Source organism: Solanum stenotomum, chromosome 1 (genome assembly GCF_019186545.1).
Source record: "Solanum stenotomum isolate F172 chromosome 1, ASM1918654v1, whole genome shotgun sequence".
Taxonomy (NCBI): domain Eukaryota; kingdom Viridiplantae; phylum Streptophyta; class Magnoliopsida; order Solanales; family Solanaceae; genus Solanum; species Solanum stenotomum.
The window spans coordinates 2,398,254-2,415,823 of NC_064282.1; the positions used below are offsets into that span (position 1 = coordinate 2,398,254).

Consider the following 17,570-nt stretch of genomic DNA (forward strand, 5'->3'; position numbering starts at 1 on the left):
TTATTATTTATTTTTTGGATTGAGAGAGTAACATTTCGGGGTAACGGAAACGTTGCGTGAAATAAAAGCCACGTTAACTGCTATTGGCCGTGCTTTATGCGTGTCATGTTTATTAGACAATTAATCATTCTAATAAGTTACATCTACTCAGATTATTGCTAAATCAAACATTTATGCACAAGATAATCTTATAATATGAGTCACTTATAATGAACATAATATCGATGTCAATTTCTTTTACACATAATATATTCTTAGTCTATATTTTACATTTGCTTCTTTTCTTTTTCTTGCTTTTCCTATGTCGATAATTAAAATCAATCTTTCTACTCCATAAAAATAGAAGGTAAGGTTCACATACTTCGTATCTTCTTCCACTATCAAAAAAGTGTGAATTACATGGGGATTTTCCTGGGGATTAGTATGAAAATCTGTAGGAAACGTATTTTCCTGCAAATTTTCATACTAATCCCAAGAAAAATCCCCATGTAATTCACATTTTTCTTGTAGTGAATTCAAAATAGGATAATTTAGTGGGTGTAGTATTGTTGTTATAGTCTATATTCTATACACATTTTTATTGACAGACACAATTTAAGCACTATAAGTTATTTCAGCTTTCTACTGTCTCCTTAATTTTAATTTATGTAATATTATTTGACTAAATATAAAGTTTAAAAAAGAAATGAAGAATTTTCAAATTTGTGACATAAAGCAAATCTTAGATATTTATGTGGATATAATCATTTCATTAGGAGTAAATGAGAAATTTTAAAATTAAGTTGTCCTAATTATAGAAAGGTAACATTTTTCTTGAAAGGACAAAAAAAACATTACATTAATTGAGACGGAAGGAGTACAATATATCAAGAAGAGTTTCCCAACAAACATTTTTTTTAATAACCCCTTCACACGAGCTTCACCTTTATTTTTTATTTTTATTTTTTTTTACTTTTTGGTAATTCAAATCCATAAATATAAATCTAAAGATAGATGATACTTACCATCCGAGCAACTTGTTTTACCTCTTTAAATTATATTTATCATCCGAGCAACTTATTTTACCTCTTTAAATTATATTTATTATCCGAGCAACTTGTTTTACTCCTGCACACATTAGATTCAAAGTTAATGTAACTAAAACTCGATTTCTACTAATTTCTATCATTACATAAACATCCCCCCACCCACCACCCCCCACCCCCCTCTTATACTTTGTTCTTTACTATGTATAAGAAGTAACATATTAATGTAATCTCACTAAGTGAAGTTTGAAAAAAAATTAAATAAATCCAATTTTTTTTTTATCTTAAAAATAAAGAATTTGTTTCTAGTAAATCCTCGGCTCAAGAAAAAAAAGGCTTATCTTTATGTAATCTGCTTAAATTCTTTAATGATGACACGTGTGATTTAGGTCTACATCTTTGTACAAATAATATATTTATTCACCATTATTTAACCTATTAGTTGTGATTTATATCTAGCTTGCCACTTCCCAAACAAAAGCAAGTTTATATATACGGTTCGTATCTAAAGTATAACAATTGCAAATTTCCAAAGTATCCCCTTCATAACTTTGAACTTTTATTTATCGATTATTTTCTTAAAATTTAAAATTATATATTAATTAATATGAATATCGTAATAAAAATATTTATATCAATTATTATTTAAGCATATAAAATTTAAAATGAACTGATAAAAATAAACGGAATGAAGATAAAACTTGACTAAGAAGATAAGTCCACCTTACAAAGACGAAGACCATAAAAACGAAACCGCACCGAAACTTTCTGTGTTGCTCTACTGAACTACGCACACACATGTTCACACCTTCATTCCCTCAAACCTCACTTGTTAAATCTACTCCACTTTCTTCACACTGGACCCCACTCCACCCATCATAAATATATCTATTCATTTTACCGTTAAATTCCTCCTCCTCCTTCTTCTTCTTCCTCTTCACATAGAAACTTCATCAATGGCTCCACAAAAACTCTCCAGTTTCTTCCTTATCTTCCTTGTTTTATTGCAATCCCTTTCTTCTGCAGGTAATTAACTTCCACTTTCTCTGATTAAGACGCGAATTGACTTTTTTGTTAAATCGAATCTATACTTTGCTTTCTGGAAGAAAAAGCCTGACTGCTTTTCAGCTCGATAACTTCTTTTGTTTAATCGGTGCAATTGTCTAATGGTGTTAGACAGTTAGTGAACACTTGTTAACAATTTGTTCAAATTTGACAGCGCAGAGAGATTTTATTATAAATAAAACTAATTGTCTTTATCTGAAAATGACTTGTATGATTAAACAAGTTTCAACGTATTTTTTTTTTTTATACTAATTCGTCTTGTAATCCAGATTCGCAGGCTTTTATCGGTGTAAACTACGGCCAAGTTGCCGACAACCTCCCGCCGCCGGCGGAGACGGTGAAACTCATTCAATCGACCAGCATTCAGAAGGTGAGGTTGTACGGAGCGGATCCGGCTATCATAAAAGCGTTGGCGAATACCGGGATCGGGATTGTGATTGGTGCTTCCAACGGAGACATCCCGGCGCTTGCCGCCGATCCGAATTTCGCCGGACAATGGGTTAATAACAATATTTTGGCGTATTATCCGGCGAGTAAAATAATTGTGGTGAATGTGGGTAACGAAGTCGTGACCTCAGGAGATCAGAACCTTATTCCCCAACTATTGCCCGCCATGCAGAATGTCCAAAACGCCCTCAATGCTGGTAGGTGGTTGTTGATCAATTTCTTTCAGATTTTGACTCATGTTTCTTACGCGGAATTTAGAAGTCAAGTACTATCTAAGTTTTTTAATCAAATTTGACATAGATTTCTTAAATAATTTAAATAAAGTTTACCAAAGAATCATACCTTTTGAAATTTATAGTCTAAAATAAATTGTAAATATTAGTTTTAAATTAAGTTATTTGTAAATTATAGAAATGAGGCATTTTTGGTTGGGAAAGGGTGAGTACATACTAGGAATTAGTGTTTTAAAAGGCGGGGGCGTGAGGCGAGGCGTAAGCCCCATGAATCTACGGGGAGTAGTCTCATTTATATTCAATTTTATAGTTTTATTAGTAATAAAATAAGCAAAAGTAAACCTTTCAATGATTTATGATTTTTATTTGAGAGAAGCATTAACAATCAATACAACAACAACAACATACCTCGTGAAATCCCACTAAGTGGGGTCTGGAGAGGGTAGAGTGTACACAAACCTTGCCACTACCTCGTGGAGGTAGAGAGGTTGTTTCCGGAGGACCCCAGCTCATGCATTAACAATCAATAATGAATAAAAAAAGTATTATACTTATTATTTGAGAAATATCATCACACCAATAATAAAAATATGATTTAAAGCAAAAAAAGTTCAAAAAAAAATAAATTAAAAATGCCCGGGCGTACGTTTTTACGCCTAGGACTTATGTTTTTATGCTTGGGGCTTACGCGTCAAATTTTAGGACTTACACCTTATGAATCTACGTCTTTAATTTACGTTCTGGAGCGTTTTTGGTACGCTCTGCCCCGAGACTCTCTCCAGAAACGTTTTTTAAAACACGGCTAGGAACAGTATAAGTTACACCATCCATTATTCGTATATTTACCCTATCATTCATTTTAACATGTTTAATTGGAACAGAGGAAGTACATACTAGGCATATCTTTAGAAGTTGTAGTCTCAAACACATTGCAACATTTCTATGACGATAAGAAACTGAAAAAAGGAGAGAGCATCATAGAAAATGAATATAAGAGTTTGATAAAATCATTATTAAAAAGATATTTGATTTGTTAAAGTTGATAGTGGATCTACGTACGATTGAATGGAGTAAATTATCTGTGTGTACTATTTATTTATTTGTGTAAAGTTCAAAAATCTTTGCACGTGGTACTTTTTAACCGAAATGGTGCTGCCAACGCAGCTTCCCTTGGTGGTAGAATCAAGGTATCAACGGTACACGCCATGTCCATTTTGTCCCAGTCCGACCCGCCTTCTTCCGGGTTATTCAGTCCAGTATTTGGGGACTCACTGAAAGCTCTGCTGCAATTTCACAAGGAAAATGGTTCGCCTTTGATGATCAATCCATACCCATTCTTTGCATACCAGAGTGATCCTAGACCTGAAACCTTGGCATTCTGTCTCTTCCAACCAAATGCTGGCCGGGTCGATTCAGGCAACGGTATCAAATACATGAATATGTTTGACGCACAGGTTAGTAATTCACTTTTTACGTAGTTTTGAAATATATACTTAGTAACTATTATGAAAAATTAAGAAGCTGTAGAAATTCTTTCAAGAGCATGTGCTGAAAAGCTAGTAGTAGTATAAGAAAATATTTCAACTCTATATTCCCATAATTTCTTACTGTAAGAACATTTTACTGATTGGCTCCTTTTCCCCCCTGTAGTAGTAATGAATAGTATGTAATTTAATACTAATTGGCAAGACAATAGTAATTAATAATTGACCAACTATCCATAATCACTACTCAGTGACCTCTATTTCTTGGCCTTTTTTTGTGCAATTTGATGGGACCTAAAAAGCATCTAGTACTCTGGATCTTGACTCTTGCGTGGTAATGACAGCCTGTTTTTCATTAAAAATTAGTAATTGGACAAGGTTCTGATTCTCAAATGTTATAGTACAATATTTAATGGGAAACTTGACTCTTACATATGAAAGGATAACAACTTGATAAGCAAAATTATTGCTGATTTCGTTGGAATCTGTTTGGACATATGTAAACAGTGAATTCAAACTGAAAATAGTTCTGCAAAGTTTGGTGTGCAGGGCCCAGTAGAATGCTATACTTTCAAAAGAATATATACCATCAAAATTTTGTAAATGGAAGTACACATTAGAAAAAGTAGTGCACATGTTTTGTTTTGAAAAATCATAAATGGCACCATATTGTTTTGATATTTTCATGGTGTCCAAGTTAGAGATAGATTAGGATTTATAACCAATGAGTTTGGACTGGAGTAACCGGACACATTGAAAGTTTTTTTTAATGCATCCATTGAGAGTATATATATTCAAGAGGAAGATATTTGGTAGGTAGAGCGCTATGCCAAAATGAGACTTCCAGGCGTGAATCCGAATTCGTAGGGTCCAAAAGCGGGTAATGAACATCTAGCAAATATATATATATTAATCGAGACGAATATAGTTGGTCTATTCCACTGTTCCCTGATATCATAACCGCTCTAGAACCATTATCAATAGAATCTCCTTTTACTTGCTGACTAAATCAACTGCTCTAATTCTGTAACGCTTCTATTCCCAATTTCAATAAATTGTCCTTAATTAGTTGCTCAGGTTGATGTGAGAAAATTTTGTGTGCCTGCAGGTTGACGCCGTACGTTCAGCCCTGAATGCGTGGGGATTTAAGGAAATTCAAATTGTGGTTGCAGAGACAGGGTGGCCATACAAGGGAGATCCAAATGAAGTAGGCCCAAGTATGGATAATGCAAAAGCTTATAACGGTAACTTGATAAACCACTTGAGGTCTATGGTTGGCACTCCATTGATGCCTGGAATATCAGTCGATACCTATATCTTTGCTCTCTATGATGAGGATTTGAAGCCTGGGCCTGGCTCAGAACGCTCCTTTGGACTTTTCAAGCCTGATCTTTCCACCACTTATGATGCTGGCCTCTCAAAAAATTCTCAGGTGAGAACAATAATTCGCCATCCTACAAGTTTCGAATACATGTTTGAACCAAAAACAGAAAATAAGTTCCAAGGACATAAAGAAAATATATGTTTTCAATCAAATGATAATAGATTTTAGGTTTCAAGAGCCATATAGGTAATATCTGTAGTACTTCCTTCGATCACAAATATTAGTCGGTTTGCCAAATTGTATATGTCCCAAATGTTTTGACATTTTAGAAAGGCAAGGAGCATTTGTTACTTCCTTATTTTTCAAATTGATCCTTGCTAGTCCAACTAGTGGAATATTATGATACGATTAGGAGAGGTAAATAATAGTTTAGAAAATTACTCTTACCATTGAAGGCTATTCTAATGTCTTTCTTAACAAGTGTGCAAAAATCTTCAGAGACGAATAATACAGACAGAAGGTAGCATATGTACCGCTGCATTAGAATAAGATGCAGGGGATAGAGAAAGTACATTAGGATTGAAGGCCAGTACTCAATAATCAACTCATGCTGAAGATCCTTATTATGTTTGTTCGTTTTGTGTCTTTTGTTAGACTCCTACAGCTCCAGTGACCCCTGCTCCAGCAACACCGACAACTCCAGTAACTCCAGTTACACCAGCACCAAAGCCAACAGGATCAGCTACTTGGTGCTTGCCAAAGCCAGGAATTCCTGATTCTGAATTACAGTCAAACCTCGACTACGCCTGTAGCATGGGTATTGACTGTAGCCCTATTCAAGAAGGCGGTCCATGCTTTGAACCAAATACTGTTGCATCGCATGCTGCTTATGCTATGAATGTTCTTTATCAAACTGCTGGAAGGAATCCCTGGAACTGCGATTTCTCTCAGACCGCTTCCCTCACCTCAACAAATCCTAGTAAGTTTCTTCTCATCTTGCACCAACACTTCTCCACAATACCATTTGAGTACTTGATTGAATATGTTACCTCTCGTTTGATTACTGGAGTTATAAAAAAACATCATTTGCTTGCATTTTAGTAAAATATTGGTATAATTTATACTGAAATCTTGCTATGATTTAATTCCACATCCAATGTGGTATAATAATTCAATGACAAAAGTGTTCTTCCAAATTAGATACAAATGTCAATCCAAATTTCAAACTGTTAATAACTAGTTAAACACGTGTTTTGCAAAGCTGTAGCTTTCATATTTGGTACTTGATTAATTGGCCCTGTCTTTTTGTCAACAAATAACATCTTTTTTTACCTCTTTCTTTTTCTTAGGTTACAATGGCTGTACTTATCCTGGTGGCAACTTATAACGCAGAGCATCTAATTTAGTATCTAAATATATTTTATTATATGATGGAGTAGTTTATGTAACTATATAAATTGGTCGATAAATAATCGCATCCACCCTTTTTTTCTTTTGCTAAAATGATCAGGATTGTCTTTAAAGAAGAACTAAATTTGAAGTGTATAGTTCCTTAATATTATCATTTTCTTTTCAAACAACAAGTCAACAACATATCCCAAGTAATCTCGGGGGATTGAAGAGAGTGGTGTGTAGGTAGATCACTATTTTTGTTGGAAATAAATTTCATATAGTTTATTTTTGTTTATCAGTTTCAGTTTGTTGGATAAATTTGATACTACTCTTTAATGTTATATTCTATTAACCAAATTAAAACTTGTAATCGTGATCCATGAAATTGATTTTTCAGACTCCAGCAATAAAGTAAAAATTTAAAAGAAAACGAAGTAAGTCAAAACTTAATGGGGTTTTACTCTAAAACGATAGTCTTGCTATTTGCTTGAAAATCATATATCATATCATATATATATATATATATAAAAGAGAATCTTAACCCGTCTACGTTGCGCCATAACAAACCAGAATTCACATTTAATTTAATTATTTCCAAAATTAGTCTTCTCCTTTCATGAAAAGTTGTGACATTTATGAAAAATTGTGATTTTAATGAAGAATTGCGAATTTTATGAAAAGTTGCGACATTAATGAAGAGTTGCGACTTTTATGAAAAATTGTGACTTTTATGAAAGGTTGTGACCTTTTTGAAGGGTTGCAACTTTTTCAAATAGATGTAACCTTTCCGATAAGGCATAATAAATATTTGTTCACACTACCATTTGTTGTCTATAAATAGAGAGATTTCCTCTCATTTTAAATCAACGAAAATTCTGAACCTCCTCCTCCTCTTTTTCTTCTTCTTCTTCACAATTAAATATTTGTGTACTTTACTCATGTTGAGTGGCTCAGTGACACCATTTCTTATGTTACAGATCCTGATATATATTTTTACAGTCATTAATTTATGCTTAGGTTTTAAGTATTATTTTATATATTTTGTGATATTAAATACCCGCACGAAGCGGGTAATTTTACTAGTAATTATATATATATATATATATATATACATACATACTAGATGCCCAATGCCCGTGCTGCGCACGGGCCCAACATGTGATTTGGAGTACTTTTTACATGTTTGGATCAAAATTATAAATTTATGGATCATGATTAAGTTTGCAATCAGACATAATCAAACTAAAATGTAAATTTCGTAAAGGAACATTGAAAAGGAACTTAATTAAACAGAGATTCTCATTAAACATTTATACTCCCTAAGTTGTACAAACTTCATTAGATGATGAAGTCAAAATCTTGTAGACGTGCCTGTCCACCCAAAAATGGCCTTACACAATTTCATCCATCCAAATGTCTCCTCAACATTTGACATTTACCTATTTGCAACAAAATATAGTACGTAATAGCCTTGAGTGCATATAGTTGTGTAAATAGTTGGGAAAATATCTTTGAATAAACTTTTAGTGAAACCAACAAGTTCGAATATAATTGCAAGTAGATTTTCCCAAATATTTCCACCACTACTACATATTTGATGCTACAACTTTAATAAGCCCAAGCTCAAGCTCAATCTGCATTTGTATCAACGACAAATAGATTTCTAAATGGTCATTAAAGTTCAACAAATTACTCGCTTTTTCTTAATTGGAATCAAATTATTCAGTTATTACATAGCCATGAAAATCACATTCATAAAACAGAAGGACAAAAATCTCTTTAGTTATAAGTTATAACCGACATGAAAATTACCTATTAACCATGAAAGCAAGTCCATTCCTTGTTAGTTGATAATAATGTTCAAATGGTTCAAGTAAAAAGGAACATTTTAAAATAAATGTTCATAATCCCAAAATTCCAACGAAATTTTTCAACACCCTCAAATGATCAAAGAGTAAAAATGAAATGAATTAGCTTAAAACTCTGTAAGAACAAAGAGAAAATATAATAGTACTCCTACCTTGGTTAGAGGCATAAATAAAGCAATTGTAAGAAATGAAAATAAATTGAAGTTTAAATTCAGAGTTCAGTTTATTTCTAGCCCATTTTTTTTCTTTATTGAAGCAAAATTTCGAAACAATGCATGTTCATTTGACTGAATAAGAAACTTTGAGAACAAAGTGTTAACAACTAGGAAAATTATAAATAGAAATGAAAGCAAGAATAAAGTGGAGACTCATGTTAATCATCAGTTAGTATATAATTAGTATAAACTATCGAAAGTCTTAGAAGATCTAATAAATTATATTGAGAAAATAAATCTGCAATTCTATAACTTTCAACAACAATTGAAACAAAATTAAAGCAACTATGACAAAATATTCAATTGCAAGAACATTAAATATCCAATTTCACACAAATAAAGCATTTCTTCTAACTTGGATATCTGCTTTTCTTCACTATGCCAAAATCGTTGAGTGAAACTCAAATTAAACCTCGGCCTAAAATTTGATTAAAAAAAAAAACTCAATTTTCCGTATATAACTCCAAGTAGATTTGAGTTCTTAGATTAAAAGGAAACTAATAAGAATGTTGGAATTGTGAGTGGTCTTCTATGGCTTGTATTGTGTTGTGCGGTGGAGAAGATAGACACAGTAGTGACAGAGAGGCAAAAGGATAGCTGATGCAGGTTATTGAGAACAATAGAAATGACACGTAGCATAAAAGAGTATTACAAAAATATTCCTAATTTGAATTTTATTGTCAACTAACAGACATGTTGATACCATATTGCTACTCACTCTTCTAATATAGTTAATAAAGGTATCAGACATGAATTTTTGTAGTTGCCAAATCTCACAAACCACCATATTATAAAACGAATAAATTTGCATCCATTCATCAAATCTAGGGTAAAAAATTCACTTGCCGTGTTTAACACAGAAATCACACAATAATTAACGGTTGGGGATGGAACTGGATTTACTTGGGGAGAAGCAATCAATGTTAAAAGTGTAGACAAGTTGACTCAATCTAAGGTCACAAAAGTAATAGTTTTAAAAATAAAAATAAAATCAAATATTTTAGGACAAAGCCCCTTCTATACTTTAAAATATATTTGACTTCGAATATTTAGGTATGAAATGATTGATAGTCTATTTAATGGTGAAAATAGAAATTGTTATCTACCATAAATTAAATTATGTGAAAAGCTAATTATTCTAAAGGTATAACATTTTATAAATTATACTTGAAGATAAGATTTGAGAAATCACTTTTTTGAGATTTTTTTCATACGTATCAATAGTGAGACAAGTAATAAAAAAATTTTCCTAGATTAACGACTTACTATAAGTTTATTTTGATAGAAAATGCAAAAGTAAACTTATAATTGATGCTATTGAAGTCGTTATGGACTTCACTAGAACACCTCATACTTCGTGGACACAATCTCATATGCATTCATTCAACAAATTAAAAGTAAGTAATAAATATACTTTCCATGTTTAACATAGAGAAATAGTACAATCACTAACGAGTAGATAAAAATTTATCTAGAAGCAAGCGGTTAATGTCCTAGATAAGTTGACTCAAGCCTTTAAATATATTAAGTATAAAAAGTTATTAACATTCTATTTAATGATAAAAGTTAAAACTATTCTGTGATGTCAGAAACTTATGCAAATCATAAACATGTGATATGCTAACTAGTCAAAACATATGACATTTGAATTTACTTTTTCTCAAAGATAAAAGGGAAACCTTACACACCATCATATGTTGTGGTGGTGCGTATGAAGCTATATTTATTTTAATTAGAAATTTGAAGTTCAAATTATGAATACGAGAAATTCTTAATAAAAATGATTTTTCCTAAATGAAATCTAGGCGGTACAAATCTAAATTAATGAACTCCAAAAATTAAAAATAAAATCCTTACACACGAAAAATTGGCACAACAGGACGGAAAACAAAATTTTTCCCATGTGTCGACAAATTAACACATAAGTAGTACTCGTAACTCTCTTTTGGGCCGGAAGCCCAAAGAGGAATGAAGTCATTGTGGACCCCACTAGCACACGTCATGCACAGCGGTGGGCCCGGCGGCTATCAGGCAAACAACTCTCTGTAAAAGGCTGAAACCACCTTCACACCACCACCAACTTACGTGACTCGCCGCTGTCCCAGCCAGACTCTTTCTGTTTTTCTTTCTTCTTCAGAAACCCTAATTCAAAAGCAAAAAAAAATCTTGCGATTTTGTGAAAATCATGTTTCAATTTCCTTAAAGAAATGTCAGTTGCGGAGCTGAAAGAGCGGCACATGGCCGCTACACAGACTGTAAATGATCTCCGTGAAAAACTTAAGCAGAAGCGTCTCCAATTACTCGACACAGATGGTTAGTTCTTTCAACTTCTTTCTTATTTGAAGCTGTTTCCGTAATTACTCAGAGATCTTGATTTTTTAAAATTTATTTTTGGTTTTCTTTTTTGCAGTTTCTGGGTATGCAAAGACGCAAGGTAAAACTCCGGTAACGTTCGGCCCAACAGATCTAGTTTGTTGTAGGATCCTGCAAGGACACACTGGAAAGGTAAGATACTTTCTCCAGTTTTGTGAATTTTAGATTCAAATTTATTCAACGAAATTCATGCTTTCTTTCTTACAATTTATATGTATATAACACCTATCCTTTTTATCTGGGACATACGAATTGTTTGTTTGATCCATTACTTTCACGACTTAAATTTTAATTATATTCTAATTCTTGAATCTTGATGAAAATTAACTCAAATTCGTTTAATTATATTCTAATTCTTGAATCTTGATGAACATTTAAAAAGAATTCTTGAATCTTAATGTGATTTTTTGTTTATGAAACTAACTTTTTCGATTAATATTTTATGTGTATTAATGAAATAAACAAGCTAGATTAACATCTTGAGCTGTGCAGTCAATCAAACACCGTCATAATGAGCTCAGGATGAGAATTTGAGACCGTGGATTTTTTGTCTTTTTGGTCTGGTCCTGTTAACACGTTTAACTGTTAATGATGCAGTAAAGGGAGTACATTTTGAAAGTCTTACTGCTATCGTAGGACCCCCTAACATGTACGAAGCTAGCACAAACATTTTTTGAACTGTGCATGAATTTAGTGTTAGGGCTGAGCAAGTTTATGTTTAAACCACTCTACTCTTCAATGTTGTGATTGTTATATGAGGATTAATTGTCGCTTCTTTTCTTTCTTTAGTCTGCTTTACTGCCTTATCACATTCCCCTTCAGTAGATGAATAATTGCTGGGTGCACGAGGTAATTGGTTCTTGAAGTAAAATCAACAACCATTCTATGATTGGAAGTGACAAAACCTAGTACATTGTGAGTATAGTTACTTGATATGGTGTCAATTGAATTTTGTTCTCGAAGTCAAAACATAACATGGTGACAAAAAAATTCTTAGAAATAATAAACTACAAGGTAAAAGTGGAGGCACAGAGCAGTAGAAGAAGATCAAAACAACAGGAGCAGATTTGGTTAGTTAATCCTTGACAAGGGTCTAACACAGTTGATTGTAATCTATTTTTTTCAACCTGAATGATACATTATACTCCCTCCGTTTCAATTTTTTTGTCGAGTTTTGACTTGACACGTAGTTTAAGAAGTATAGAAGGCTTTTGAATCTTGCGGTCTTAAACTAAAGATAGCTAAAATATGCAAAAATGTCATTTTAATCTTGTGGTCTGAAACATGTCATGTGGAAAGTTAGTTAGAAAGAGGCTACAAATCCTTTTTTTTGTGAGCTTAACTGATCTATCCTTGTAAAGCTTGCATCTTCTTGATGCCTTGAAATGAATCTACTTACTTCATCAAAAAAAAAAAAAAAAGTTAGAATGAAAGAGTTGTCAAAAAAGGCAAGAGATATTATTTTTAAATGCACGACAAAGGAAAGTAAGATAAACAAATTGAAACAGAGGGAGTACTTGTATGGAAGGATATTGCTTGGTCACTTATATGTGCCACCTAAAAACTTGGACACTAGGAAAGCAAGATAACTATCATATCAAGCTAACATCTAACTAGTTGTTGCCAGTGTTTTGGAAATCAATAAGTGAAAAAAAGCAACGACTGCTCGCTTCACTGAAGCATGAAGTGAAAGCATGCTTTTTTCAACTAAAGTGCAATTTAATACAGTACAAAATTAGAAATGATACAAAGTTACTGATTTCAAAAAAAAAAATGACCAAGAACTCAATAGAAGTACATGTTAAGCAAATCTTCCATTTCTGAAATTAAAAATTAATTAATAGATACTAAAACTGGATAGTCAATAATCCTCATAACATACTTAAACTAGATAGTTAGTTACCTTTATCTCAAAAAATAATCCTCATAACATGTTCAGCAAATTCTTAACCAAATTCATGAAACCCTAGACGAAAATGATAGTTATCTTCTAGAATTCCTAAAAGGAGTAGAGTAGAAGAGAAAATTGGAGAGGAAGAGTACAACATTTTCGTCTAGGGTTTCATGAAAAATCAAAGAGGAGAGGAGAAGAGATAAGAAAAGAGTAAGGGGCGAAGAGAAGAAGATAAGAACTTACATTGCAACACTAGAATTGGAGGAGAAAAGAGCAGCAAATTCGAGTATCAGCAGCAGGAAGAAGATGTGTAAGTCTCTGTTGCAATGGTTTTAAACCTAGACCTTGAATTAACCCTTATTTCAGTGAAATTTTCCAAAAATCTCGCTTTTTTCGCTTAAGGATGCTTCACGCCTCTGGCATTCTTGCTGAGGCGCACACTTTTCTTTTCTAGCCTTGCTTCAGGCCATAAAGTGCTGTACCCCACGTCTTGCCTCATCTTGGTTCACACTTTAAGCACTGAAGCGAGCTCTTTTAATTTCACTGCTGGAAGCTGTTACGGAAACTACTTGGCTTTTCTGAAGGCAGCTATAAGACTTAGCTATTACAATGTGAAAGATCAAAAATGACAATCCACCGGTGGAGAGACTAAAGCAAGTAATTAAGGAAGCATCATACTCATGAACTACCACAACTGCATAACACCAAGTACCAGTACTCACTAAATGGAGTGAGAATACTTTAGTAATCATACTTGCTCTTTACTTTTGCTTCTTTATGTGCGGATAATATCCTCTAAAAACTTTGTTGATGTATTGATGGAGAGACCATTGCAAGTAAATAAGGAAGCATCATATACATTATAATCCATTGCAACTTAGTTGATGTGTGTTGGAGATCATAATATAGGGGTATTACTTTGTAACTGTGAAGTTGTATTACCAAACTTTTAAAAAATATTTTGCAGGTCTATTCACTGGACTGGACTCCTGAAAAAAATCGTATAGTCAGTGCATCCCAAGATGGTAGATTAATAGTGTGGAATGCTCTCACAAGCCAGAAAACCCATGCAATTAAGCTTCCATGTGCTTGGGTTATGACCTGTGCCTTTTCTCCTAGTGGACAGTCTGTCGCTTGTGGCGGCCTTGACAGTGCCTGCTCTATCTTCAACTTAAATTCACCAATCGATAAGGATGGGATCCATCCAGTATCGAGAATGCTTAGTGGGCATAAGGGGTATGTGTCTTCGTGTCAGTATGTTCCGGATGAGGATACTCACCTAATAACTAGTTCTGGTGATCAAACATGTGTACTTTGGGATATAACTACTGGCCTAAGAACTTCTGTGTTTGGAGGTGAGTTTCAATCTGGGCACACTGCAGATGTATTAAGGTAAGTTGTGGTCAATGGGCTATGCAATTATACTCTCTTTGTCCTTAAACTTTGCAGTATGTTTAACGTATCTTCTGCTTTTTATATTGGGAAGCAATCTTATTTCTTTTCCATTTATCCAGTGTCTCAATTAGTTCATCTAACCCCAAACTGTTTGTGTCTGGGTCCTGTGACACAACTGCTCGACTGTGGGACACCCGAGTTGCTAGTCGAGCTCAACGAACATTTCATGGACACGAGAGTGATGTTAATACTGTAAAGTTCTTCCCTGACGGTAATAGATTTGGAACTGGTTCAGATGATGGCAGCTGCAGATTATTTGACATTAGGACTGGACACCAGCTGCAAGTATACAACCAACCGCATGGTGACGGTGACATCCCTCATGTGACTTCCATGGCATTTTCTATCTCAGGCCGTCTTCTCTTTGTCGGGTACTCTAATGGTGATTGTTACGTGTGGGACACCCTATTAGCAAAGGTACAACAAAGTTGCATCTTGCTTTTTAACTCATTTCTCCAAAACATTCTTCTATAATTCTAAACATTATCTAGTTTGCAAACATTTTGAGACAATTCTTGATCCAAGCATACTCAATCTCTTCTTTTTTAGTAGGTAACATTTAAATTTATTACTACCATTTTCCTTTCTAGATTGCATTTTCATTTTGATTGTTTGTACATATTTATGATGTCTTTGTTCTTATCTGACATCAGCCTAATTTCTTGCCTTTATGCTTTGAATCAATAGGTGGTCCTAAACTTAGGATCAGTTCAGAACTCTCATGAAGGGCGAATAAGTTGTCTGGGACTGTCAGCTGACGGAAGTGCCTTATGTACAGGAAGTTGGGATACAAACCTGAAGGTAAGCTTTACAGTGGTTTTCTTTTCCTAATGAACAAGAAACTACATTATGATTTTCAAGCATCAAACCAAATTCTAATGAGATGAAGAAATCTAATAAGTTTAGAACCATTGATTACAGAGTTTATGTGCATGAGGAAAGAACTTACACAAATAATGGATGGTAGCTCCTACATTTCCCAAGTTCTTACTTGGATGGGAAACACATATCATATTTTTTAAATACATGATTGAGATTGATTAATTAAACAAGGTCCTAACCATGGTTAGAGTAATAAATATTTCCATATCTGATTTCTGAACTGTCCTCTCTTTAGCTAAATTCATGTCCTAACATAGTTAATTTCACAGAATATATTTACTTCTGTTATTGCCACTTCATACCAACTGAATTCCTACCCCATGTTTTAAGCTTTTACTATATTTTATACTCACAAAATGTATTTGCTTTGAGGTTTTCTTGTTTCTGTTTATATATACATGGTCAATAGCTAGTGTAATAATATTCTGAATACTGAATTTGTATTCACTTCTTCGTTGAAAACACAGGGTCTTGATATGTTAGATATTGAACCAATCGAACGAATTTGAATTTTAGCAAATTCAAGGCCCTTAATTAGTGATACTAGAAAATTTTCAATATATGAAATATATAGGCAATATAAGGCTTAGAGTTTGGGGGTTAGAAATTTAGAAAACCAGAGTTGAGAAAAAGGATAGAAGTTTTAATATATTTATGGGTGAGATATGCATTGAGATTGGCAAATTTTTTTGAAGCAAAAATATATATGGAATATCTACTATCCAATCATGGTTAAAGTCTTGCTTACAACAACTACTAGCCTGTTATATGAATCCCCACTTCTTTGTTTAAGCTCATGATATCCTCATCATCGAACACATTGACAAAAGTTCAATTCAGCATATAATCTAAACCATAAATTTAAAATGAGATGTCTATCCCCCATCCAAGTGAGAACATGAAGAAATGAAGAAGAGCCGAATCCACAAATAAATAACCCTATTCCACTTCTCATTTTTGGGGCCTCAGTTTTGTGTTTTGGACTAGCATGCATAGCGGTTAGCCTTGAATATCAAATAATTACTTGAAAGAAAAGAATTACAATCAACCCTTCGGGGTGGCCCAGTGGTTTGAGCTTGGGACTTCCATGTTGGAGGTCTCAAGTTCGAAACCCCTTGCCAGCGAAAGCAAGGGGTTTGCCTTCTGGGTCGAGCTCGTCGCACCAGGCTTGCCTAGTGCGGGTTACCTCTCCTATGTGGTTTGCGAGCTATTGCATAGGAGCGGGGGTTTTACCCTGTGCGCACCCAAAGGGTAGCGGCTGCGGGTTCCCCTTGTCATAAAAAAAAAAAGAAAAGAATTACAATCAATTACCGCACAATTGATATTTTCTGTTTCAATAAAAAGGAAAAAACAAGGGATACTCATCTATCACTCTCTTTTGTTTTCTCTGCAATAGATTTATCCCGAACTCTTCACAGTTCAGGTTCCTATGTATTCTACCATTAAAACAAGATCTTAATTTCTTTTTTTCTTTGGCAGATTTGGGCTTTTGGAGGACACAGAAGTGTGATCTGAGTTATGAAACACCTCATTCTGTTATCTATCTCAAGTCCCTCTTCATTCTCATTTTCTTTCTTGGCCAGCCTGTGGGTTCGCGTTTTCTTTTGGCATCTTCATAACCTGTAGATCTCTTTAATTCTAGTTAATATTTCGGTCAGATAAACCAAATCGTTTCCACATGAATCTGACATATATTACTAGACCAGCACCAGTTGTAAAGAATAACCTGTTTGTTGTCAAAATTGTCTGATGGTTTCAGCTGCTTATGTAATTAAAATTCTTTTTTAAAAAAATCTTGAAGAATGAAAACAAGCTTTACTTTTGCCACCATCAAAAAATTGTTGTGATATTGAAATTCTCAGTTGACAGAACAGCCCAGGCATAAACTTTTTTCTTTTCCTCAACGTTCCTAT

At 33.7% G+C, this 17,570-nt stretch overlaps 2 protein-coding genes across 2 annotated transcripts; both read left to right on the forward strand.

Moving 5' to 3' along the window:
* The first annotated feature begins 1,782 nt into the window (after positions 1-1,782).
* On the forward strand, positions 1,783-7,074 carry LOC125863185 (glucan endo-1,3-beta-D-glucosidase). Its single transcript, XM_049543650.1, has 6 exons — positions 1,783-2,051; positions 2,360-2,734; positions 3,935-4,224; positions 5,363-5,686; positions 6,233-6,557; positions 6,928-7,074. Exons 1-6 carry the CDS (start codon positions 1,982-1,984, stop codon positions 6,963-6,965), a joined length of 1,422 nt encoding a protein of 473 aa, XP_049399607.1. The 5' UTR covers positions 1,783-1,981; the 3' UTR covers positions 6,966-7,074.
* A 4,045-nt stretch (positions 7,075-11,119) lies between these two features.
* On the forward strand, positions 11,120-17,399 carry LOC125866413 (guanine nucleotide-binding protein subunit beta). Its single transcript, XM_049547093.1, has 6 exons — positions 11,120-11,366; positions 11,464-11,558; positions 14,288-14,712; positions 14,835-15,192; positions 15,463-15,576; positions 17,137-17,399. Exons 1-6 carry the CDS (start codon positions 11,261-11,263, stop codon positions 17,170-17,172), a joined length of 1,134 nt encoding a protein of 377 aa, XP_049403050.1. The 5' UTR covers positions 11,120-11,260; the 3' UTR covers positions 17,173-17,399.
* The last annotated feature ends 171 nt before the right edge of the window (positions 17,400-17,570 follow it).

What these genes read in the sequence shown, in the direction of transcription:
- LOC125866413 (XM_049547093.1), top strand. Translation starts at nt 11,261, where the DNA reads ATGTCAGTTGCGGAGCTGAAAGAGCGGCACATGGCCGCTACACAGACT. An exon ending in TGCAAGGACACACTGGAAAG is followed by an intron (nt 11,559 to 14,287) that starts GTAAGATACTTT and finishes AATATTTTGCAG; the next exon opens with GTCTATTCACTGGACTGGAC. An exon ending in GTTGGGATACAAACCTGAAG is followed by an intron (nt 15,577 to 17,136) that starts GTAAGCTTTACA and finishes TTTCTTTGGCAG; the next exon opens with ATTTGGGCTTTTGGAGGACA.
- LOC125863185 (XM_049543650.1), top strand. Translation starts at nt 1,982, where the DNA reads ATGGCTCCACAAAAACTCTCCAGTTTCTTCCTTATCTTCCTTGTTTTA. An exon ending in GCCTCTCAAAAAATTCTCAG is followed by an intron (nt 5,687 to 6,232) that starts GTGAGAACAATA and finishes GTCTTTTGTTAG; the next exon opens with ACTCCTACAGCTCCAGTGAC. An exon ending in CCTCACCTCAACAAATCCTA is followed by an intron (nt 6,558 to 6,927) that starts GTAAGTTTCTTC and finishes TCTTTTTCTTAG; the next exon opens with GTTACAATGGCTGTACTTAT.